Source organism: Vipera ursinii, assembly GCF_947247035.1.
Source record: "Vipera ursinii genome assembly, chromosome: 1".
In the NCBI taxonomy this organism is placed as follows: Eukaryota; Metazoa; Chordata; class Lepidosauria; order Squamata; family Viperidae; genus Vipera; species Vipera ursinii.
Window position 1 is genome coordinate 86,396,555 of NC_139512.1, and position 26,973 is coordinate 86,423,527.

The window sequence follows — 26,973 nt, forward strand, 5'->3', positions numbered from 1 at the left end:
GTTGTTATTACATTTGCAAAAGGAAGAAATCAACTAAGAAAGATTCTGTGGACGAGTAAATAGTCTGAGAAGATGTCGTTTATTAATGAGTCTAGCCATTTTTTTTAAAAAAAAAGCAACGAATATAATTTTATGCCTTTTTTATGCATGGAAGAATCTTTCTTTCACACACACCGCCTGGCTGTCTCTGACTTCACATGAAACCGCATCAATCAAAGAACAGCTTAGAAAGGAGAATGTTCACAGATGAAGCTTGGAAATTTCCATGAGCCTCCTATTGCCAAAGCCTAAACCGATGACATTTGGTGCCAAAGTATAACATCCAGTCTTCTTTTTTCATTACTCTAGGGAAAGCAGGTAAGTTTTTTTGCTTTGGCATTTGGGATTTTCAGTTGGATTTGAGGAGGGAACATTAGGTCAGTTGATAGCCAATATATGGGAGATAATCAGTCTTGAGTTGTTTCTGGCATTTTCTTGATACCTATTTGAACTACAGTTTCAGGAATATGTACATACTTGTTCTGACGTTGGCTTAAACAAATTCAGAGATGGAATAATACTCTGAGTCTGCGTTCTCTAAACTGTTCCATGCCTAATCTTGCACTTCTTCATGTATCAACTATTCAGGCAGACTTTGTCTGCCTTTTGACTTGAAAAAGGATGCCTAAAAGTCACACACATTATATAATAACTAGAAATACCCAGTTGAAAACATAGAAATCTGTTTTCTTAACCCTTTTAGCTCAGAATGGAACTGGAAGAATAGAAAAGCTTTGGGGCCTCAAAACGTGCTGGACCTCAAACCCCAGCAATCCCTGATACCACAGCCAGTTGTGAATAATGCTAGGAGTTGTAATTCAGCAACATCAGGAGAATGTAAGTTTGGGGGCTGCAAAAATTTGGACCAACACTTTAATGGAAACATAGAGAGTTTTTGGTGATACTTCACTGACCTGGATTGGCTGTCTGAACTTTTCAGCCCTAAAGATTTCTCATTCCTCACAACTACACTAAGGCAGTGGCTCACAGGAATTCAAGTAGGGATTTTCCAGCCATTATCTGATCTAGGTCTTATTTTCCTGTTGCAACAAGGAACCATTCTGCTCTTAAGCCTTCTCTTATGTTACAGGCAGTCCTTAACTTAAAGAATTTTGGTTGCTAAATGATGCAGTGATTAAATGAATCATCATGTTACTGGGCCCGATTTTATGACCATTTTTACCAAAGCCATTAAGCAAATTACTTGGTCATTATGCGAATCCAGCTTCCCCCATTGACTTTACTTCTCAGAAGCTGGCTGGGAAAGTTGCAAATCATGATCACATGATGACAAGATGCAACCTTTGTAAATGCAAGCCACTGCCAAGCACCCACATTGCAATCATATAACTACAGGTGTGGTGTGGTGGTCATAACTTCAATGATGGGATGTAAGTCATTTTTTCTGAGGCTATTGTATCTTCAAATCATTATTAAACCTTTATAAAAATAATAAAGGTGGGAAAAAATATCTTAATTAATTAAACAAACAATTGTAAGCTGAAGACTACCTGCACCTGTCTTTCAAAATCATAGACAGGCTGCAAAAAACTTAAAGTCCATTAGGTGGCACCAAAAGACTCAACTTTCTTTGCTCCCATCTAGTGGGTAGGAATAGCAATAGCACTTAGATTTATATACCATTTCATAATGCTTCACAGCCCTCTCTAAGTGGTTTACAGTCAGCATATTGCCCCCCAAAAATCTGCTTCCTCATTTTACTGACTTCGGAAATATAGACAGCTGAATCAACCTTGAGCCAGTCAGGATCACACTGCTGGCAGTCAGCAGAGTTAGCCTGCAATATTGTGCCACCACGGTTTGAATTGGTAGCCTTACCATTGATCCTGATGGTAAGATACTCTGATGTCATAGTAAACTAAGATAAGCAAAAAAGTAACTTCCTTCCTTTGATTCCAGTCATTTTGGTTGTTTTAATATTATCCATTGCTAGAAATCCTATCTCTAAGCAAATATCAAAAGAGCTGCTAAAGTTAGGGAATAATTTTGAATAATTTAAAGCACATAAGAAAGCTCTTACATAAAAGTGGCCAGATGCAGGAGTGGGCAAGAAGATGGCAGCTTTCCACTGAAGGCTTAGGGTGGTTGAAAGACTCAAATTGTTATTTAATAGAAGCTGTTTATGGCCATATTTGACACCTACTGGTTCAGAATTCCTCCTGTTTGGAATGTACATCCGAGTTTTCAGCCAGTTTACAAACTTGGAAGTAACTTCAGATCTGCCATCTCCAGCTTATTGATTGACAGGCCCAAGAAGTCACCATGTGGAGCCTAAATGCTGGTAGGTATCAAATGATTTGCTGCCATCCAACGATTTTTGTTGGTATTGCCTTTTCCAAAGCTGGCCTCTGCCACTGCTCAGGTCAATCTCTCTCCAATTTAATTAAAAGAGTGCACTCACAGCTGGAGGCCCTTTGCATACCTGGCAAGGGACTTGAGCTTCAGCCTCACCTCACCTGTATGCAAATATTCTGTTCTTTTCATCAGCCTGCCAAGAGAAGCAGAGCTTTATCTGAATTCCAAAGTCACAAAAACAGCATTGTACTCTGGCAGTTAATTTTTACCGGTTTACAATGTACTTGCTTTGCAAAGAAGATAATGCCAGCTAACCACAGCAAACCTTCTGAACACAGCTGTTGTTATACTTTATAGTGGATGAAAGCATCGATTTCTCTACCACCACTTTTGCAGATTGTGCCTGGGCCAGATAGAAATAGTCTCTCCTTGCTTTTGTTTGAAAAAGGTTGTGTTCAGAATTCTTCTTGCTTTGTCTCAGCAAAACTGGCAACGTTATAGTGAAGTAACGAGTGACATCTTGTAGACGGAAATGACAAAGGGCCATGCCAAGGACAAGTGACAACAGGGTGAATAATGCCAACTATAAACTTTACAAGTCTAACTATTAAGTGGATGAGATGTTAATTCTGGACTTGGAACACCCAGCTTTTTAAATCTTTGAGTCAAAAGTAACTAGGACTTCAAGATGGGATGTTCTGAGGAACAGTCGAGGGGGATTTTTATTTTAATCAGGGCTCCTGCACAGAAAGAGGAAAGGCTAATCTCCCACCCCCTTCCTGCCTCGTTCCAGTTTCCTGATGGAAATCATGACTTCATTTGCCCTAAGCTCTGTGTTTATTTTTTTCAGTATAAATAATAAAACAAATTATATTCTCATCTGGAAAATGAAATTGATATTGATGGTTACTTGTTAAGTTACAAGTATGGCATCCGAATTTATAATGGTCCATATGTATAGGTTTGTGTGCATATTTTCACAACTTAAATAAACTGAAATGGCATTCAATAAAACAAATGTATAATAGTGGGAACTTTCAGATTTTAGGATGAAGGAAGTAAAACACCCCTCTTCTGTAAACTAATTTGCTATTGTTTAAATAAAATACCCCTCTTCTATAAATTTTCCAATTGTTTTTTTCCCCAACCTCTTATAAAGTTAGCCACTTTAATAGTCTGCATTTTGATTAGTCAGTCAATCCATTTAAACCATAATGGAGGAGCTGAGGGTTGTTTTTTTTCCAGCTATGTTATATACTATAGGATTTTCTTAGAAATGAAGAGGAAATTAAATAATGAAAAGTAGAAATTCTATAATTAAATAATGATAAAATAACAACTGCAGATTGTATAAAAGAAACCATTCAATTTTGTTGGCACATTTCTCATAGTACTGTCTATATATCTGATTATCCAAACAACTGACAAATTTGCCTTCAAAAATACAACAAGCATGGATGCCATCTAGTGACTATAAAAATGTGAATTAAAACTGAGAAAGTTTCTTGTATATCGATGTCTCAGATACATATACTTTAATATCTCTGGGAAGATTATTTATTTTACCCCCAGATTGGTTTAGCATTATATTTCAGTGTGTTTTCTTCCTATTCACTCAGTACTCTAAAAAGGATCTGATGCAAGGAAATCTATGAATTATCCATATACACGTGGCAGCAAGACAGCAAGCCAATTATATAAATTAAGGCAAAGTCTCTCTGTTCTTTCTGGTCTATAGCCTAAGAGCAGAAATACTTGTGTTGCAAGGGTGGTTGTGTTTTTTGTTTTTTAATTTTGCTGCACGGAAGCACTACAATTAAATTTTGATTTGCACAGCACTTTTAAAGTATTTACATGGAATAGTAATTAGGGATCTGACTATGCCAACAATATACTGGAATAGCAAAAACCCTGGCCAAGTATAGGAACAACTTGCTTCATACCCTTACAAAACACTGCCCAAACTGTGTGACTTTTTTTATGGTGGTGACACATTTGGAATATAGGAAGGTAAAACCTGCACCTGTTGTATCATATGTTTGATGATAACTGGCTTGAACTAGGTGACTGTAAGGAAATATATGGCGTTCTTTCTATTGTGTGGACTTATACAATCTTCCTGATAATTATATTTGCACAGCAATGTTGTGGCACCCATTCAAAATAGAGGAAACAATAATAATACTGTGCGGCAAAGTACAAAGCTTATGGAGAATGGAAGCCCTGCCTTCCAGAAGTCGAACCCAGTAAAGCCTTGGGGATATAAAATCCAGGAGTGTAAAGTCCTTCACTGGATATGAAGCACCTGATAAAACACCTTGCAAAGGTAGAGATTAAGAGATGAAGGTTTGAGCAAGGGCATCCTTGGTTCACATGAGGTGAATCACAAGAGCCTGAATTAAACCACACTCTCCACTTCAGCCAGTCGCCCTAGCTGTCTTCATCAGTCAGCAAATGTAGTAATGAAACAGAACGGGGAGTACATGTTTACCCACAATCCCTCGACTCCCGGTCTTTTTGAGCTGATCTGGAAGTTTTGATGGAAGTCTATAACTGCATTCAATGGATCATAGTTATGGTACTCCGAGTAAGTCCACAAAAGAATAGATACGGTATAATCAGGAAGTTCTCCTCTTGGCTTTATACAAGTAACATCATCCATAATCCAATTAATTAAGTATTAATGAAGGATAGCTAATATGTCAGCTATGAAATTTCCAGGACTGGAATAACCTGGCTTCAGGTATCCATGTCCTGTAATCCTGTGGCCTCAGCAACTGGAATCACTTGACTATGTTTGGATAAGGTAATGCTTTGATGTATAGTATTTGGATGGGAAACTTCCAGAAGTATGCATGGTTGTAGGCTAAGGCTACCAAATATAGACTGCCACATTCCAGTTGGCCAGTAGAAAACAGCTGTGAAATGCAGCAATCCTCTGCTTCTTAATGGTTGCCTGCTAACCCTGATGCATCTGTCTAGGATTGAGAGTTCTACGCTGGAAAATTAAAAAAAAAACATTCTGGAAAAATGCAGTGGCAAAACATCTCAGCATTATTTCCAAGAAAATGACATGGATTATGTCCACCTAAAGTTGAACTAGACTTGAAGAATGTATTATCTTCAAAAATCTTATAACCAGATTATTGCAATGCACTCTGACTAGGGCTATCCTTGAAAATAGCCTAGAAGCAAGAGCTGATTCTTGGCTCCTGACAGGTAGCACTAGCTGTCATGGAAGCTCCAGGAGAAACAACAATGTGGAAATCAGACAAGATTATTGTCCTTCTAAAACTGAAAGCAAAGCAGTAAAGGTCCAACTTCATCTAGATATAACTAAATCCAGTGCCATCTAGCGACCAAGTGGTGTACTGTATTACCTTTAGCAGATAGTCCGTTTTAAAATGTGCACTTTCCATTCAAACCATAAGCTATAAAGAACATCCCCCCAAAGAGATGCCCTTACTGTGAATACAAGCATATGGTGTATAGCAGAATGTCTCAAAATGTGGTGCTAACATTTCCCTGGTTGGATTCCACAATTTGGGCATTTTTACCATCTTTTTTTCCTTTCACCGAAAAAATAAACAATTAATACACTGCGTTCAACCTATTTGGAGATAGTTAAAAATCTCTCTCTCCTAAAACATCATGTTTCAGTTTTGTTCAAGTGCATACTGCCATTGCCTACTCATATTTCTTTTTTTCCCCTCCTCCCAATTTCCCTTCCACCAAAGTTTGCTCAGAATTTCTCTCACAAAACAGAACTTTGGTTCTTGTTGATCTAAAGTACAAGGAGAAATTTCAGAATGCCTTTTTTTTTTGCTAAATTCTGTGACTGTAGAATTTCAACAGTAAAATATATACATACATATTTTGCACAAAAGGTCTTCTGAAATTATGTTTCTCTCTATTCTCAAATATGAGATTAAAAAAATCCTATGATCTCACCATACTTGGACATCTGGTGGAACATAGGGTTACAGTTAAAACCATTTAAATTTTAAAAATACCATGACAGAATTATCTGTATTCTACCTGCATAGAAATTTATAAAGAGGATAATTGGTAGAAAGAATTGGGTACATGACTTTGGGACAGTATTATCAATACTTTCAAATGTACTTTAATAGGTTAAATTTTACTTTAAATGTAATCTTAGATACTCAAGAAGTTGAATTGCTAGTTCATCAATACAGAATGTTGACAATACAGTGAATATGCTTGGTGACAATTGTGAATTTCTGGTTCAATTTAAGAAAAGCACATATAAAAGCAATGGATCAAGGCACTCATATAAGCAAAACACTTTTCTGACAGCTAACTATGACTTGATTTAAGGGGAATAAAGCCCAAGGGAATGATATGGTAATATTTTGGTTACATCTTAAAACATTTGATCTTAGCAAACATCTTTTAGATAACCCCAAGTATCATTGCTCTTGGCCTAGTGAAATATATATATTACATGATTTGGACAATCTTTGTGAATAAAAGAAATACATTTTTCATAAGATCTAGCTCTACATGAAACTATGAAGGAGACTTCTCGCCAATATTATATATCTCTGATACAATTCTGGCAAATGAAGCAGTATTCCTACTTCTAGCCACCGTCGCTTTCTTGCCCTTTCGCATTTCCACATGTCCAGGAGACATTTTTGTCAAAGTGAAAACAGTGGACAAAATGAAGAGGTTTGGATTGGTGGCACTGAGAAGGAGCACCTCATTTTACAAGATATGTGAACATACAATCTTCATGGAAAAGAATTCAAAATGTGCTTAATACTGGGCCATGAATGAGGTTATCATCTGGGTTGACCAACAGGTGTTGCTGCTGCCTCCACAAATTGGAGTTATGAGTTAACCACCACCACCCCCCGTTCGGATAGGAGGGTCGGTTGCCCACACCTCAAGGAAACAAAGCAGGTGCTTTCCTTGCCCATCCAGCCAGTGGGCTGGTTAAATTACACTCGGAAAGAATAGCCTTGTTCTTTCATGAAATTCAATTACAGAGAAAGAGAGGTGGCACCTTTTGTGATGCAATGGGACAATCTGCGCTTCTTGTGGCCCCCTTCTGCTGGATACTTTGATCTGAATGCTATTGTCTGGCTTTAACACCTTCACCTTTAATTCCAAACAGAGGAGGCCTATCCAGCAGTTTTTCTATAGCAAGAATTGTTCACGTCTTCTTAATAGGAACCCTCAATTATCCAGGAAGCCAGAAACTAAATACACATAGTTTTGGTGAAATATAAGATTATTCTCACCAGTATTAAAACAAGTAGGAGAGGCCACATTAAAGACTCAAGTTTTACTTTCTAAGACTATTGCTTAATTAAAAAAAACACACACACACACTGGCAACAGCTCAGCGGCACATTAGGGCTGGAACCAGTTCAACCCAAAACGCAGAAAGGAGATGTAACTGAGTAAAATAATACAGGTCAGACAAGCTCTCTAGCTCACCTTAATAAGATCATTATTGTAAAGCGCTATCGCCATATTGACAGGGCCCAAGCCTGTGGCAGTTCAACACTATAGTATTGCAGATTTGATGGAACAAAACCACACTCCTAAGCTGGGGAGAACTGCAACTTAAGCTGCCAGAATCCAATCCTGCACGATAAGTCTCACATACATTTTAGGAGCAGAACAGTGTGGATTAGGAGGCCATCTAGCTGAGCTTTCCAACTGACCAAGAAAAAGTGATTTTTCACTCATGCTCAACAAAAGACATCTCTCATTTGGAAAGTCAAACCATTTAGTCTCCTCTCCTAAACAGCTTTACCACTCTCCCTTTTTCAGATTAGATTACAGTAATTATTCATCAGTTGCATAGATATAATGTTCTTAGGCTTCATGCATTCACTTTCTAAAATTAATTCATGTTGGACTTATAACTTGGTCTTTCTTTCAGGAATTCATATAATTATATGTGTACAGATTCATATAAATTATATGTGTACAGATCACACTAAGCCAGTTCACAATTACCCAGGTTTATGCAATACTGTACTAATTTGTAAGGCATGATCTTTCTAGAATATCTAGGTTCATATAACATCAAAAACCAGAAACAAACAAACCACTTTATACCTTAACATAAACCCAACTGGAACAGCCTTTTCACCATTTTTTCCTGTAACAACCCCGCAAATAGTTGGGCTGAGATACAGTACCTCCTGGCATAAAGTCACTTATTAAGCGTCCATATATGAAAATGCATGTGTGTTTAGTGTCTGGAGTTTTATTTATTTTTTAAAATATATTTTATTGATTTTTTGCAATAACAATCATCAGTGCTTAGTAAACAGCGTGTTTCTGGGTTCATATATTTTAAAAAACAATAATAATTAATTTATATAATTCCATGATCAATATATTAATAGTATGTTTCCTTGATCTTCCCTTCTTCCAATGTTATTCTCCTTTGTCAACATTAGATAAATATAATATTTTCAATACATACAAGGTTGGATATAAACATTGTGTTTGGTCAGATAACAATAACATCCATATATAACATCTTTTCTAATTAACTTATGTTTCAGTTGTATTTGTAAAAGTCATCTTGTTAGGTCACTATGTGTCCTGTTTTCAAAATTCTTATTTAAACTTAGTTTCCCCTCAGTATTCAAACCATTCTTATCAGTCATTGTTTTCTCAAAATTAATTACCTAAATATCCAAACTTTTCATTTACATACCCCATCCCAATATTTTCATATTTCATATATTATAAAGATACCATACTACTTATATATCCTATAACATCCACATAAAACATCTTTTCTGAGCGGTTTATATTTCAAATATATTTATAAAAGTCATCTTATTGAGTCACTATATGTCCTGTTTTCAAAATTCTTATTTAAGCTTACTTTCCCCTCGGTATTCAAATCATTCTTCTGTTATAATTCTCTCAAACCTAATTACCTTTAAATGTCTAAACTTTCCATTCACATACATCATCCCAGTATTTTAACATTGTATATATTATAAAAAATACTATACTACTTATATGAGACCCATTCAGTAGACCCCTGACCTGTAATAAAACTGTGGGTGGGTGGATGTAACTAAGAAGGATGGAGCAATTTGCCTGCTTATATATGCACATATTGTGGCTCATTGTGCAGTCAGATGAGCATATTTAAAATAGGGGGGGGGAATTACTTTTCACTTATCCTTGACCCGATTGGCAAAAGTCTCTGAAGATTACTGTATCTGTTTAAAGCAGGGGGAAGCAATGTATTGGTTTCCCAGATACTGCTATGCTTTGGGGTTCATCATTGGTCACCATTATCAGGAAGGAAGCTATAACTCAAGAAGAAAATTGGCCATCTTTGAAAGAAGTAATATGCTTAAAATAAGTTCCCAAGCAAAAATAAAGTGGAAAGTGCCTGACATTTTTCTCTCAAGATGAAAACATATCTTCAGCCACTTTTTACATGCAGCATCCAAAAGGGTTTACAAAATGAATCACCCGTATAGATCTGACATTGACAGCAAGAACAGCAACATCTTCCATTTTTGCCGTTTGTTATTTATAAAAGACACCAACATTTCTATGATGCTATTATCACTATGAAATGCCTTCCAAAGGAGGTAGAAGAATGCTGCATTCCTAATAAAAAGTCTGATTCAGAAATAGTTGGGCCTAAAAGTATATTCGGAAGGTGCCGTTCTTATTTTCACGTAAACTCCCTCAGAAAGGTGTGCAGCTTGCAGACATATGAGGACTGCCTGTCTTTAGAAAATTCATTTAAATGAAGACAAAACATTTTCATGAAAATAAACCCAAAGACAAAATTTGCAAATTAAGAGATAACCCCAAACCCTGTAAACACTTCTACAAGTTTCTTGAAAGCATCAAGCCTCAGTCCCTGCAGGCTTCAGGCCTGGAAGAATCATACATTCCTTTTTAAGACAATGATTAGACCCCTATGTCATTTCTGCTCAACCTACCCAACAGGATTGTTGTAAATCTAAAAAGTGGGGAAGAAGGAGAGGAAATGAGCCAGGTACCATCTCTCTAATAACTGCAGGATAACAAAAAAACTGTGTTATGTATAACACTGAGTTTATGTTAAGCAACAACTCAAGCAACATGGGGGCAATACCTCCCTTGTACTATACCATGTAGTGGATGATTTTTCATTAAAAACTAATCTGTAGAAACTGCAATATCTGTCTGATGTTATTGATGTTATGATGCTGTTATCAATCTAATTTACGTATTTGCAGTTTTACTCTAAACCAGGGATGTCCTAACCGTGTCAACTTTAGGGCTTATGGACTTCAACTCCCAGAATTCTGGGAACATAAGTCCACAAGTCTTAACCTTGCTAAATTTGGACTCCCCTGCTCTAAATCTTTTTGAAAGCTAACAGCAAAAGGGCAATCATTATCATTATAGTTATAGTTTAGTTATAGTTTATTTGATTTATATACCGCCCTTCTCCTTGGTAGGGACTCAGGGCGGTTCACAGGGCATATATCAAAAAGAGAATACAAAAATTAAAAAAGGAATTAAACCCATGCCCAATAAAACAGTGGTACAAATTAAAAACAATTAAAAACCCATAATCCCCCATCAGGCCAGACCAGCTAATTCGAACAGGTGGGTCTTCAGGCCCCGACGGAAAGTTCGGAGGTCTGGTGCCATCCGGAGCTCCACCGGCAGTTGATTCCATAATGCCGGAGCCCCCACAGAGAAGGCCCTCCCCCTGGGGGCCACCAGTCGACATTCCCTGACTGACGGCACCCTGAGGAGGCCCTCTCTGTGGGAACGCACAGGGCGGAGGGGAGTCGATGCCGGCAGCAGGTGGTCCCCGAGGTATCCCGGACCCATGCCATGTAGGGCCTTAAAGGTCGTAACCAACACCTTGAACCTCACCCGAAAGACAACTGGTAACCAATGCAGCTCGCGGAGCAAAGGTGTAACATGGGAGTACCGGGAAACTCCCAAGACAACTCTCGCGGCCGCATTCTGTACCAGTTGGAGCCTCCGAGTGGTCTTCAAGGGAAGCCCCATGTAGAGAGCATTACAGTAGTCAAGGCGAGAGGTCACGAGCGCATGAGTGACCGTACACAGGGCATCCCGGTTCAGATAGGGCCGCAACTGGCGCACCAGGCGAACCTGGGCGAAAGCCCCCCTAGTCACGGCCACTATATGCTCTTCCAAAGTAAGCCGTGAATCTAGGAGGACTCCCAAGTTGCGAGCCCTATCCAGGTGGAACATTTGGAATGTCCCGGGATGCCGGAATGCACAGCCACTCAGTCTTGTCAGGGTTGAGTTGAAGTCTGTTCCTCCCCATCCAGACCCGAACCGCCTCCAGGCAACGGGACATCACAGCGAGGGCATCACTGGGGTGGTTTGGGGTCGAAAAGAAAAGTTGGGTATCATCGGCATACTGATGATACCCAACTCCAAAACCACGAATGATCTCACCCAGCGGTTTCATATAGATGTTGAACAGGAGAGGCGAGAGAACCGACCCCTGAGGAACTCCACAAACGAGAGACCTAGGGGCCGATCTCTGCCCCCCTGCCAACACCGACTCCGAGCGTCCCAGGAGATAGGAGGAGAACCACTGAAGAACTGTGCCTCCCACTCCCAGTCCCCTGAGACGCCGCAGCAAGATACCATGGTCGATGGTATCGAAAGCCGCTGAGAGGTCTAATAGGACTAGGACAGAGGAATGTCCCCTATCCCGCGCCCTCCAGAGATCATTCACCAGAGCGACCAATGCCGTCTCCGTGCTGTACCCGGGCCTGAAACCCGATTGGTAGGGGTCCAGATAATCCGCTTCATCCAGGACCAGAGGGAGCTGATGCGCCACCACACTCTCAACAACCTTCGCAAGAAAGCGAAGGTTGGAGACTGGACGAAAGTTGTTCAAAACGGCTGGGTCCAGGGCAGGCTTCTTGAGGAGAGGTCTCACCACCGCCTCCTTCAAGACGGTGGGGAAATAACCCTCACTCAGAGAAGCAGATATAACCGCCTGGAGCCAGCCTCGTGTCCTCTCCCTAGCTGCATAAACCAGCCAGGAAGGGCACGGGTCCAACAAACATGTGGAGGAGCTCAGCCTCCTCATAATCCTGTCCACTTCATCAGGGGTCACAGAATCAAACTCTTCCCAGATAACATTGACAAGACCGCCCGTGTCCTGATCGCCCGACTCTGCCCAGCTGGAGTCCAAACCGGTCCGAATCCGAGCGATTTTATCCGACAGATGATGGCTAAATTCCTCGGCATGACCTTGCAAGGGATCCTCCCTCACCTCCTGATTAAGAAGTGAGCGAGTCACCCTAAACAAGGCGGCCGGGCGATTATCTGCGGACGCGATGAGGGTGGAGAAGTAATTACACCTCGCCACCCTCATCGCAGCGAGATAAGACCTAATATAGGTTCTTAACCGCAACCGGTCGGGTTCGGATCGGCTAGACCTCCAGCAGCTCTCTAGGCCCCGTTTCCGGCGCTTCATCTCCCGGAGCTCCGCGGAAAACCATGGAGCTCGCTGGGATCTGCGCCGGGTCAGGGGCCGCAAGGGTACAACCCGGTCAAGTGCCTCAGTGGCTGCCCTTTCCCAGGCTTCCACTAAGGCATCAGCCGAGCTGTGAGCAGTGGAGGCAGGTGGGGACCCCAGCGCCGCTTGGAATCTATCAGGATCCATTAAGCGTCTGGGGCGGTACCATCTAATTGGCTCCGTACCCCCACGGCGGGGGGTGGCAAAGCGGAAGACCATCCGCAGGAGATGATGATCGGTCCATGACAGGGGCATAATAAATGGAGAGCCCCCACCTAGATCATCCAACCACCGTCTAGATAAAAAAATCAGGTCAAGGGTGTGGCCTCCCTCATGAGTTGGCTCTGAAATTACTTGCGTCAGGTCCATGGCCGCCATGGAAGCCATGAACTCCCGAGCTAGCTCAGATGAACCTCCCAGGGATGGTAGATTGAAGTCTCCCAAAACTATAAGTTTGGGAAACTCAACCACCAAACCTGAGAGGATATCGAGCAGCTCGGGCAGAGCTGCCGCTGTGCGACTAGGCGAAATGTACACCAGCAGCAAGCCCAACTGCGCCCCAGGACCAAATCTCATGAAGAGAGACTCACACCCGACTATCTGAGGAACGGTGGTCTCCCGCGGACATAAGGTCTCCCTAATGGTAACCGCCACTCCCCCACCCCTACCTTGAGCTCGTGGCCGGTGTAGCACCCGGAAACCTGGTGGGCAGAGGTCAACCAGAGGGACCCCACCCTCTAGGCCCAACCAAGTCTCCGTGATGCAAGCCAGGTCCGCATGCTCACCCTCAACTAAATCCCTAACGAGGGGAGCTTTATTAACCACGGACCTGGCATTCAGGTACACCAGCCGGAGCTCAGGAGGCTGCACATCCCCGCTCCCGGGACCTCGGGGAAGAACCAGAGGGTCGGAGCGCCTCACCGCTTGTAAACAGCGGAGACGGCCCTCCCGGTAACGATATGGCCCCCTGTCTCTCCGCCTGCTGCCTTTCCCCGTCGTGGGAATTGGTAGTCCCACGACCCGCTCAAGAGCCCCAGATGTAACCACAACCCGCTCCCCCCGAACGCCGTCAGACCCAGGCCTGGCCTGCAACAAAGTTGTTTGGCTACCCCCCACCGCCAGACAACCACTACCCCCCACCCCCCTCCCCAACCCCCTAAAAAATTTGGCTAAAAAATTAACCAGGGGCCTCTTATTAGGTTTATATCGAGAGCCCCTGGCCTTTCCCGGCCATCTCTCAGGGTCCCAACAATTGGGCCCCTCATCGAGACTAGGGAAAGAAAAGAAGGCGGGACGCACCCAGGAGAGGGGGGCACCCCTGAGGGCGAGTAAGTCCGTATCGGAATATCGATGCATCCAGTCAGCAAGTCCAGAAAGGGCAGTCCAACAATTAAAACCAACAGGAGGATCGAAGGAAAGGAGTGGGACATTTGGGCCATCCACCAACCAACTGCCACTTGGTTGGATGCTCCCAGGGGCATACCACAACCCGTCCTCTCACAACGGGGCGCGAGTCTGCCTCCGGGGATGGTCCAAAATGCCCACCCTGGGTGGGGCAGCACCCACAGAGCTCCCACCTCTATGGGGCTGCCGATGTAAAACAGGCCACTCTTCCACTGTGGCCCGTGCCCAGGTCCGTCCCAGTCCAAAGGGGAAAGAAGGAGGCAGATGGAAAGTTAATAAATAAGATAGCAAATAAGTTAATGAATAAGTTGGCAGTCCGTTGTATCGCCATCGTTGCCACAAATGTCGTTGCTGCCGACAGAACAGGCCAATAGGCCACGGAGACGCCACCATCACCATCACCGTCGCCGCCATCATCTCAAGCAGCCGGAAATCAACGAATCGCTGTCGCCATGGTCGTCCTCTCCACCGCCCAAAGCAGCCCGAGGACGCCGCCGCCATCGCCACCTCCATCGCCGGCAGTAACCCAGAACCCGCACAAAGGGCAGCCCCATCAGTAAAATAACAAGCAGCTGTCTTCTCCGCCGCCAAATGGCCCGAAGACGCCGCAGCCGCCAACAAACGGCACAGGCAGGTCCAACAATAAAGTGTCTCCGCCGCCGCTGCCGCCATTGCCGCTGCTGCTGCTGCCGCCGCCACCAGAATAGTCTGCAGGCTTCTCATACAGGCTCTCCTCCCCTCTCACGGAAGCGCCGATCAGCTGGGGCTCTGAAGACGCCGAAAGCTCCAGGGACGCCGAGAACGCCGCCGAAAACGGCCGAAAATCGTCCGAAGCAGCAGCGCCGACCCGACAGCCCAGGCAGCCCAAGACAGATGAAAACACCCCCGCTGCCGACCGCAGCCTCCTAAGAGAGGTCCGGAGACACCAGGGCAGCAGAGACCGGCAGGCCGAAAAAGCCGAACCCAGCAGCACCGCGGGAGACAAACAGGCAAACAGGCGAGGGAAAGGCGACGCGCAGATGGAACAGGCAAGCAGCCAAACTGCCTCCTCATTTGCCTCGTAATTCACTTCGTGGATTAAAATCCACATCCCCTACCCAGTGGGCCCGAAAAGACCCCTGAGGGACTCCAAAAGGACGCCCCATAGCCGGAGCTCACGGAGCTCAGCCCGACACGTCCGCCATCTTCAAAAAACAATTATGCGTGAAGAAAGCCAAAGTGCTTGAGATTTGGGACTTCAGATTTAATGCTAGTACAAATACAAAATAATTTATAAAACTCCAACTGTTTCAAAAATATTTTAATTACATATGCTAACATCTGTGCTCTTAAAAAAGGACTCACGTAAGATACATTTTACAATTTCCTTTTTTTTCCAAGTTAATACATAAAACTTGACAATATGCAAACAACTTTAGTGGTTTCTCCATATGTTCTCAGAGCATGAGAAATTCAACATTTATATTGCACTGGTAAACCTAGAGCAATGAACTGCCCGAATTGCACCACTAGAAGAAAAAAGTAGCATGAAGAATGTTTGGAAGTTATACCTGCTGTCTTGAGTACAGAAAAATGCTCATTTTTCTTAAGCTTAAAATTAACAAAATGTTACATAATCATGTTCTTCATAGTAATTGTTACTGATGACCAAAAAAATAAATCAAACCAAAACAAGCCAGGGACAGAGGAATGTCTTGTCCTCTTGCTTCAACGGCCCTAGAAATACAGCCAATAGTGAAAGATGCTACCATCAGCATCAGCCTGAATATCAAAGGGTCCTCACCCTTAAAGTAAGCTATGAAAATTCTGGGCTTAAAAGAATGCCAAATGTTCTGTAGATATAAATAGCAATAGCACTAAAACTTATATACCGCTTCACAATGCTTTCCAGCCCCCTCTAAGCAGTTTACAGAGTCTGCATACTGCCCCCAACAATCTGGGTCCTCATTTTACCAACCTTGGAAGGATGGAAGCATAAAACAGATTTAATATTTCAGAGAAAGGCTACAGCAGAGTTACTCTTCCTTAACATTCTTTGTGTAAAAGAATTTTTAAGGAAGGGTAATTCAAAATGCAATCCATATGTAATATAGTTAAGGAAGGATTTTCTTTTGGAAATGGGAGTTCTATCGATGAGGAAAAAAAATCTCATGCTATCCAAAGGAACACACATCAGAAACCCAGACCATAGCAAATGAAATGCCTATTGATCAATAATAACTGTTAAATTAATGTTTTTTATTTTTATAATGCATAAATATTTTCCTAGATGCAAGGGTTGGTATACCAGTCTCTCAGCTTCCGTACTCTGTGATATGGAACAAATTGTCTTTCTACTTTAATATTTACTTACCTTATTATTAATTAAGGCAAGTAGAGAATAACTAAATCTTTTTTTAAAAAAATATCTAGCAGCAGCTGCTATATTTGCTCTCAGTTTAACATTTCTCAAAAGAAACAAAATCCATTTAGATACATTGGCACTTTCTCTGCAAATCCAAATCCACCTTTGCATTTTAAAGGAAAAATTACTTAGAGATAAATACAGCTACTTTTTAACTATTCCCTCCTCTTTTATTTAGGTCAAAAATACAAAACTGATCTGTGTTTGTAGGACATAATAAACTAAAAATTAGCAATCACATTATAGTCTAACAGGGATATTAAAAAAAAATCTACCACTGCAAAATGTAATATTCAGCACTTTTCTAGAACTGGTTTGTGGCATTCTGCATAAAACAGGACAGGATCATGTTTGGAAAAACCACAAACTGATTCCAGTTCAGAGGATTAACTTTAGGAAAAATCACTGGAGCATCCCTGGAATGACTAAATCAGCATAGTCCAAAAGAGAAATACTCAATTTCCAGAGGACTAAGAGTTTTGCCTTGTATGCCACAGATTTCATTTTGAACCATTTCAAGCATAAAACTTCACAAATGTCCTCATAATGAGCACTCAAAAATTGTTTTGAGACTTCTGGAAACTGTGCTGTTTTGAGCTTAACACTTCTTAGAATGTACAAAACCAGTGCTTTTGAACTCTATGAGCATACCAAAAATGGCTCAGTGCATAATCTCTTGCACAATATTCGAAGCAAACTCTTATGTGAATTAATGATGAATTAATGCCTCAGTATATTGTGTGGACCCAGAAAATTGGGTGAGGTAAAATATGGCCTTTATATATGTCAGTGTTTTTTCTACCTCAACAACTTTAAGATGTGTGTACTTCAACTTTCAGAATTACTCAGGCATTTCCACGTATCTTCAAGATGCTGAGGTTGAGAAACACTGCATATATTATATGAACAGAACTGTCACCTAAGGAAGAGAATTAATATTTGAATACATTTTTAATTAAGCAAATATTATGAGATGATCATAGTTATTTAATCAAATGTCAAAGAATTTCCTTTCAGCAAGGATGAAAAAATTCAGAAGTTAGACAGAAAGCAGAAGAATAAGACTATTTAGCATCCTTGAATGAATAAATTAATAATAGAATGGGAGCTCTATAATAGAATGGGAGCTCTATAATTCATTGAATTCCATCACTAGGTCGGTCATCTCTTCAGACCAAAGATATCTCAATTAGATTTGTTGTTCTTATTATAGCATTCATCCTTGTAAAGAGCTTCTTTTATCTATCCATGTATCTTAGGGAATCCCAGGGAGTCACGCAGATAGAGGTTTTACATAATACCTGATGGAATCATAACATAGCCAACACAAATAAATTTGCTACTGATATGATTAAAAGGACTAAGATTTAATTTCTATAATTGTTTTTACTGGCATGAAACAATGTTGTATTTTTATTTGAAAGAGGTGTCCAAATTTTATGGCCAATGGGTGCAATTTGAATAAAGTCTGTGTGTCATATGTCCTTGCAAAATGGGTTGGGTAGTACTCACAAAATGTTTGCCACAATACATGTGGACAGTTACAAAACTTGCCTGTGAACCCAAGTATGAGACACAGACTTAGTCCCTGACAATTATTTCAACTGTTTTCCTCTATAGTACTTATTTCACTAAGGACACACACAGAGCAGGCTTCACCAAAAAGGTAAAACAAGGCAAAGTTGAGCCTCAAACAAGAAATAGAGGTTGTAACCCATTCTATTCCCAATGGGTCTTAGTCTAGATCAGGGGTAGGCAACCTCGGCTCTTTTATGCTGACTCAGGAATTTTGGGAGTTGAAGTCCATGAGTCATAAAAGAGCCGAGGTTGCCTACCCCTGGTCTACATTGCCTCAGTTTAGCTGATCCTGATAACGAAGGGGATTAGAGGGGCAGGGAGACAAAGCTTTATGCACCTTGATGCCATGAATTCAAGTCCCCAAAACTGGAATTGTATTATTGTATACTTCTTCTTTCTAAAATAGCTTGCTGCATTGGAACATATAAAATAACAATTTTTTACATGAATCCCTACCTTTAGGTTTTAAACTTTTATCCTGTATTTGAAACGTTTAGACATTTACTAAAACATTTTGCTAACAATAAGGCACTATCCTAGCATATCACAGAACAAATACTAAAAAAGAAAGCTTGCCTCTGAAGAAGGTTTGCTTTTTGTACTGTCTGTACTGCACCAGGCCGGCAGACATAATTATTTCTCTTCCACCACATTTACTATAAAGTGCAGTATCACTGATCCATTTCCCTTTCTTAAAAGCAATTAATACTCCATAATTATCTACTCCATAAGTCAACTTAAAAGGAAGTCAAATTAGAATTTAAAAATATGTTTAAAATGAGCCCAAGTGATCTTTAAAGGCCGTCTATTGTAGGCAACATTCAAAAATAAAATCAAATTAGCACTCTTTCTAGAAAGAAATAAGAGCTGTCTTCTCTTTAGCTATAAAACCTGCATGCAGGCATGATGAGGCTGGATTGCCACTTCCAGCTAGGTGTCATCTATATAGATGCATATGTGGATGCTGGTGAAGTCTTGCAATCAGTTCTTCCTCTGTTGGTTCTTCCAAAACATCCCTGCAAGAACAAGCCAGAATCACTGAAAAATAGCAGAATCAGTGCCTTAGTACAGACATTGTACATATTTTTACACACCAGAAATAACTTCCCTAGGCATTTCAACATTAAAAGCCCCTATAACATTGCAGGCCGGATGCGTCCTGCCAAAACCACGCCTACCCCAGCTCTGGCAATGGAGAAAGTCGTGATACGTCGTGACATGTCACGTGACTTTGTGAGTTTGATACCCCTGCCCTATAGTCTATCATTCATTATTCAATTCCCAATAGATACTTCATATGCAAAATTATATTTTATTTTATTTTAAAACAAATTCTCTAGCAACTTTGCTAGTATAGTATATAGGTAGTCCTCGACTTACAATAGTTCATTTAGTGAGCGTTCGAAGGTACAGCAGCACCGGAAAAAGTAACTTATAACCGTTTTTCACATTTATGACCGTTGCAGCATCCCCACAGTCATGCGATCAAAATTCAGATGCTTGGCAATTGACTCATATCTATGACGGTTGCACTGTCCCAGGATCATGTGATCCCTTTTAGCAACCTTCTGACAAGTCAAGTCAATGGGGAAGCCAGATTCACTTAACAACCATTTGACTAACTTAACAACTGCAGCAATTCACTTAACAGCTGTGGCAAGAAAGGTCATAAAATGGGGCAAAACTCACTTAACAAATGTGTCACTTAGCAACAGAAATGTTTGGCTCAATTTTGGTCATAAGTCGGGGACTACCTGTAATCAGATAAGAAAAATAGGGCAACATTCTCTAAATTCTGGCACTCTCTGAATGGAGTCCCTGATGCTATTTCTCCTTGCAGTGTTTTAGTCCTAGCAGTAAAGAAAATAATTGTTATTGCTCATTTTCCTCACTCGAGTCCTCTGTTAGTTTCTTTTTTCAATTAAAAATATAAAGCTGCTGCATGCATTGCTGTGCTTGTACCTGAAGAGGAGTTCCACTGTCATTTGATATTCAACTTCAGAGAGAGATGGCCTATGGCAGCGACGATCCCATTTATGAATAAAATTCTGCAATTTAAGGAAACCAATACCATTTTAAGAGAGAGAAGCCTCTTACTCAATTCATTTGCAATAGGTTTAAAAAATTCAAGGCACACAGCCAATACATGTGATTAGCATATAATCAGACGTGGCTATTTGTGGTAAAAGGGACGCGGTGCCTCAGTGGGTTAGGACGCTGAGCCTGTCGATCAGAAGGTCGGCAGTTTGGCGGGTCGAATCCCGAGTGCCGCGTAACAGAGTGAGCGCCTGTTACTCGTCCCAGCTTCTGCCAACCTAGCAGTTCGAAAGCATGTAAAAATGCAAGTAGAAAAATAGGGACCACTATGGTGGGTAACAGTGTTCCGTGCGCCTTTGGCGTCCAGTCATGCCGGCCACATGACCACAGAGACGTCCTCGGACAAGCGCTGGCTCTTTGGCTTTGAAACGGAGATGAGCACCAGCCCTTAGAGTCGGAAACAACTAGCATGCATGTGCGGGGGGAACCTTTACCTTTACCTATTTGTGGAAGTCACAGTAACAAAAACTATAACTGTGTTGAAATTCGGATGTTTAAAAAAGAGAAGATTGCATTCTATAAGATTTAAGGAAAGCTGCTGCACAAATTTCTATGGACAGCGTACTTTCTTCCTTTCTTAACAATTCAAAGAAACGTATCTGACAAATCAACTCGAAGCTGCCCAACCTAAGGTACTCCGGGTAAGTATCATCAACAGTAATATGTAAGACTTCTGAGACCTAACATTAAAGTCATGTGTTTGTGCGAAAGGTGCCTCCATGGAAAGTCATGCACTTTCAACTCTAGTAACCCAACCTAAAAATAAATTTTCCAGAAAACTTAGTACTGTATATGCTGTCCATCCTAGTGTGACATCAGGAAATTTGCTACTCCAAGTGAAACCACCCATAAATGCTCATGTGTTCTTGAAGCCTACTGCTTTGGATGACCAGTCAAGCCTTACCTCTAAAAGCAAGGCTATAAAAAGGTTGACCCAGATGACAGAGGAAGTCAACCACCAGGTGACAAAGTACAATTTTGACCAGCTGCAAAAGAAAGAAAAAAAGGAGGAGAATAAAATCAAGTCATGCCTATTATTACAATTCCAGGCGTAGAATTCCCTGCACTGTGTGACCTGTAGCACACCACACATTTCCTGTGTGGTATTCTTTCCAGTTCCTTTTACAAATTACAAAGTTAGATATCCTTGTATTCTCATAGATGAATTATTCCTGCCACTTAAATCTTTCTTGTGGCCTTTTAGCATTTTTGCTGCTCTAGAATTTTCTTGTTGATTTTTCTTCCCTTCCCCCCCCCCTTTTTTTGCCCTAGATACCCTCTGGATACACACTCTAAATCCACTCTACTGCTTGTCCCAAAGGTGCTTTTTCCAAAAGGCAATTGGACTTTCTTGGTTTTGTTCCCTTTGAAAATGTTTCACTTCTCATCCAAGAAGCTTCTTCAGTTCTGAAGAACTGAAGTTTCTTGGATGAGAAGCAAAATGTTTTCAAGGGGGAAAAAAACAAGAAAGTCCAAATGCTTTTTGGAAAAAAATACCTTTGGGACAACCATGACTTAGATCTGGGGTCTTCAAACTTGGCAACTTTAAGACTTGTGGACTTCAACTCCCAGAATTCCTCAGCCAGTTTTGGCTGGCTAAGGAATTCTGGGAGTTGAAGTCCATAAGTCTTGATGACTGAAAATCTCCATAGATAACTCTATTGCTCATATGTTCTAATCTAATTAAGGCTGTTACCGGTTCTAGATTTTTTGCAGTTTATGTATCGTAACTAGCTTTTTAAAAAAATATATTCTCTATACCCCTCTTGCTATACTAGCTTGTTATTGCTGATTCCTGGCTTATCCTGGCAGCGCTCCAGAACAGGCAACCAACTTGTTCCCATTCTGTTTTCACTTTCTCTGAGAGCATAAAACTAATAGAAGAGAATATTTATCGGTCAGAGTTCAACTGTGGGGTCCTTGGCGCTCTCTGAGCTTGGCTGTTTTTTTGCAGATATTTCATTACTCAACAGGGGTTTGCTGAACATCAAGGACCACACACTGTAAAACTAACGACAATGATGAGAGAGTCTGCCATGTAGTAGGGATCCTGGTTTTGCTGCTTCTGCATAGACCAGGGGTAGGCGACCTTGGCTCTTTTATGACTCGTGGACTTCAACTCCCAGAATTCCTGAGCCAGCCAACCTGGTTGGCATATAGGCCAAGGAAGCAACAAAACAGAGTATATGGTAAGAAATAAACCACATATTTTTTTTAAAAAAAATTGGAGACCTGTCTGATAAGATTTGAGAAGTCCATATCTGTATTAGGTTATCAAATGCATTGCAAAAAAAAGCATTTTCTCATTACTCACGGAGATAAATATCTGGAATATGCATCCAAGAAAACTTGCCAGTTGTTCACAACCATCACATCCCACAAAATCACTAGTGATGCCTGTATTATGGATTAAGAAAAGTAGTTGAAATGTACATTAACCTATTATGAGAGTTTCATAATATATAAGAGAAAACCTGGAGCTATCAAACAAACAAACTAGTAATTAATCAAAGCAACTAATTAATACACATTGAGTAATACTCACAGCAAAATCATCAAAGTTGTTTGGCCAATACTCCAGTTGTTCAAATGTGCCACACTGCAAAGTTGTATTACTTACAAGGCTATAATGGAATAACAAATAACTGGAAATTATTTCATCACTATATGCATAGTGGCACTGCACAGATCAAATGTTAAATTTGCTGATTCTTTTATTATAAATATACTTTTAGATTTCTTACAATGAAAAGGAAAATTAAGCCTGGAGATTTTAAATCTCTTAAAATGTAGAAAAAAAGAATTAAGATGCTTCAAAGCTAAAAGAATATAGTGAGAAAGTTGGCAGAAAATTGGCAGAAAAAGATCACAAATCACAATCACCTGATTGCAGGATGCTGCAACTGGTCATAAAAGCAAGCCAGTTGTTAAATGCCTGAACGGAGATCACATGACTGTGAGGGAAGTGTGAGGATTGCAAGTGCAAATAAAGATCATAACTCATTTTTCCCCAAGGCCATCTGAATCATTGTTCAATTAACAGCTGTAAGTCAAGGACTACCTGTAGTGTTAGCGGGGGACTTACAAGTAGGAATCATTCAGTCCAGAATCCTTTTCTCTGCAAGGACTCCACTCTAAAGACATTCTCTTAAAAGAAGATCCCCAAATTCAGTGATTTTTCTTCATTGTGATGAAATTACAACCAGGTTTTACAAAGCTTAACTTTCAAGCACAGTTGAATCTTAGAAACCCTATTGTTAACAGACTCTTCCACAAGAGAGCAAACTGGCCCATGATAGCTCTACATTCTTCTTATTTGCATAGTTTCAAAGAAAGAGTGTCTGGACTGAAGAATCTCCATATTCAGATTCATATAACCAGCTGGCCAGAAACATATCAGTTAGTAACTTAGATCTCATGCTGAAGTTTTGAAGTAAGCCCAGTGCAAAACTGAGGGTTATTCTTGCACCTCTGGTTCAAATAGGAGAAAAATGAAGAGTCTAGGCCGGGGTTAGGCACCGTTGGCTCTTTTATGACTCATGGACTTCAACTCCCAGAATTCCTGAGACAGCTATGCTGAGGAGAAAGGGAGAGGTTTCCAAGCTGAGCCATGCTGGCTCAGGAATTCTGGGAGTTGAAGTCCGTGAGTCATAAAAGAGCCAACGTTGCCTACCCCTGGTCTAGGCCATGCCACACTTCCAAAATACTTTCCAAAGCTCAGTGCTATAGGGAAGTTAAGCTTCTTCCCTTTTGAAATATTTCTAAGTTTGGGATCAAGGAGGAACTTCCTGCCAATGTTTTTTTCCTGCTGTCCATCACACTAATCCTAGTGATGGCTCAACAAACAAACAACCTCTGCCTCTGCCCTGCTGTCCCACATCAAAAGCCGCTAATGTGCCACCTTTCTCCCTCTAACAAGCTAGATAAGGAGGAGAGGCAAAAGATAAAGGGCTGAAAAGGGAAGCAGGGGGAGGAGGTTCACAGGTTCAAGAGACAGTAGAGGAGTAGCTGTACAAATCCACATTGGTAGATGGAGGGGGGGGGCGAAAGGTTTAACATATCAGACAGCTTGACAGACTGGCAGTGATGTGGGGTGGGCAGTTTTCCAAAGTAGAAAACTGTCTTCTAAGTTTATTTATAATGACGGGTGGACCACCAGTTGCAAATAGAGTACACACAGTCCTCAACTTGTGATCACAATTGAGCCCAAAATTGCTGTTGCTAAGCGAGACAGTTGTTAAGTGAGTGTTGCCCCATTTTACAACCTTTCTTGCCACAGCTGTTAAGGGAATCACTGCAGCTGCTAAGTTAGTCACATGGCTGTTAAGTGAATCTGGCTCCCTCATTGACTTTGCTTGTCAATGGTCACAAAAGGAGACACATGACCCTGGGACACTGCAACGGTCATAAATTTGAGTCAGCTGCCAATTTTGAGCAGGTGATAAATGGGGATGCTGCAATGCTCATAAGTGTGAAAAACACTCATAGGTCACTTTTTTCAGTGTTGTTGTAACTTCGAATGGTCACTAAATGAACTGTTGTAAGTCGAGGACTGTGTGTATTATAGAAATATGACAGCTTCCAACTTTAATCAATGCTTTATGGATAATTATTCCTAGAGGCAGTATAGACATATACAATCACATCTGGTATGATTTTAATGTTTAAAAAATCCCTCTCTCTGTAGCCTTATACAGGTAGTTCTCGGTGTGCGATCATTTGTTTAACAGCCATTCAAAGTTACAACAGCACTGAAAAAAGGTGATTTACACACTCATAATCATCACCATTGCAACATCCCCATGGTCACATGATCAAAATCTTGGTATTTGGCAACTGGCATTTATTTATGACAGTTGCTGTGTCACAGGGCCATGTGATCTCCATTTGCACTCTTCCCAGCTGGTTTAAACAAACTAAGTTAAGGGGGAAAGCCAGATTCCCTTAATGATTATGATTCACTTAACAACCAAGATAATTCATTTAGGAACTGTGACAAAAAAAGATTGTAAAGTAGCTCGAGGCTCATTTAACAACCACTTTGCTTACCAATGGAAGTTTCGGAGCCAGTTGTGGTCATAAGTTGAGGACTACCTGTATAAATCAGCCTAATTTGTATGAGAAACATCTCCCAAAAATCTTTATCACAACAGATTATTAACATTTAGCAGTGTTACAGATCTATTTCCATGCTATGCTAGAGGCTACACAGACCAACTGTAACTTCTGGCCTTCTTCCAAGCAGGAATGGCATGCTGACTGCCATCTTACCTGACATTGCCCTGCATGGGAGTAATGGTGCCTCCAAACAGCTCCATGCCAATTATTGCAAATGCATAGAAAGCCACCTGTGAAATAAAAATTGACATCCTACTGCAGCCAACTGAGAATGATGCAACAACACAGTGTAAGTGTCATTTAGGTTAGAGTTCTCCAACCATTCAGGGTGGGAGTGGGGGGAAGAAGGGATGGTTTTTTGGGAGGTGAACGCATGCACTTGTGTGTGTGTGCACACACTCATTGCTCACGCAAATGGGACCATAAGCACTTGCGTGAATGGGGCAGCAAATGCCTGCAACACTTGCATGAGTGAGGCCACGAACACCCACAACACTTGCAGCAACGCTCATGCAAATGGGGCCACAAACACCCGTGACTCTTGTGATGCTCATGTGAGTGGGGCTGTATGCACATGCACACACGAGTGCACCGGCCAGCCCAGCAGCCAATAGCCTGTAGCTCAGTAGTGGTCTGCTCCCCAAAGATTGGGGACCCCTGATTTAGGTGACCTACTAAATCAGAAGTGTGGATTATTGTAGAACCCTTGACTTCTCCCCATTGTTTAAGCTTACACTACTATTTGCATCATACTTCCAGGAGACTGACCCCATGATGGGATGTTCATTTATTTATGTGAATACAGTTGTATTATTTTGTTGTTGTTGTTGTTCACAGTTATCAGAAGCCTGCACAAGAGGTTTGCTGTAAGTCATTGCATTGCTCAGGAGAAACAGTAACTGAAAAATCCAGGGATGTGCTTTATTTATGGCTTGCCATGTTACCTGGACTTATCCATAGTCAAGCTTGTATTTTCCAGGAACAAAAAGAGAATTGTTAACTTTGGATTATAAAAAGAGAGAGGGAATGAAGACAACAGCTATACAAAAGACCCTTGTTTGGCAATTTTAAAAGAAGATATAGACACTCAAGAAAATTTAAATCACCTTCCTATTCATATGCCTTCTAACCCTGTAATGCTCTTCCTAATGTTATAACAGCTTCTCCTCTCATATTGTTTGGGGGCTGCAGCCAAATATCCAAATAACCTAAACTTTATCCATTGCTATTCCTACAAATGCATATACACAGAGGCAGGCTATAGTACTTCTGCACATAATAGATGTTCCTTCAAACAATTAATCACTTCACTGTGATTCTCATTAACCTGATTTTCAGATGGGCACTAAGTACTTTCTGGCAGAAAAGCATCATAATGTTTTTTTAATGTCAATTTCTTTTATAAAAATGATCACATAAATGCTTTCAAATGTTACCTAGATAGGTCTTTTTTTTTAAAGGAACAGGATATCACAGCAAATCT

At 41.0% G+C, this 26,973-nt stretch overlaps 1 protein-coding gene across 2 annotated transcripts in view; it reads right to left on the reverse strand.

The window, feature by feature from the left end:
* The window catches only part of TPCN2 (two pore segment channel 2), a 104,408-nt gene that overhangs the window by 41,358 nt on the left and 36,077 nt on the right, over nt 1-26,973 (reverse strand). Inside the window, exons 20-25 of one of the 2 annotated variants that reach the window (XM_083348363.1) lie at nt 25,644-25,720; nt 22,918-22,996; nt 22,687-22,769; nt 21,277-21,358; nt 20,238-20,323; nt 19,167-19,291 (exon numbers count right to left, since the gene is read on the reverse strand). In XM_083348363.1, the coding sequence (XP_083204489.1) occupies nt 19,213-19,291; nt 20,238-20,323; nt 21,277-21,358; nt 22,687-22,769; nt 22,918-22,996; nt 25,644-25,720 (486 nt within the window). In that variant the 3' untranslated portion in view covers nt 19,167-19,212. Of the gene's footprint in view, nt 1-18,528; nt 19,292-20,237; nt 20,324-21,276; nt 21,359-22,686; nt 22,770-22,917; nt 22,997-25,643; nt 25,721-26,973 lie in introns of those variants that run through there. The other variant, XM_083348362.1, reaches the window with a different exon arrangement.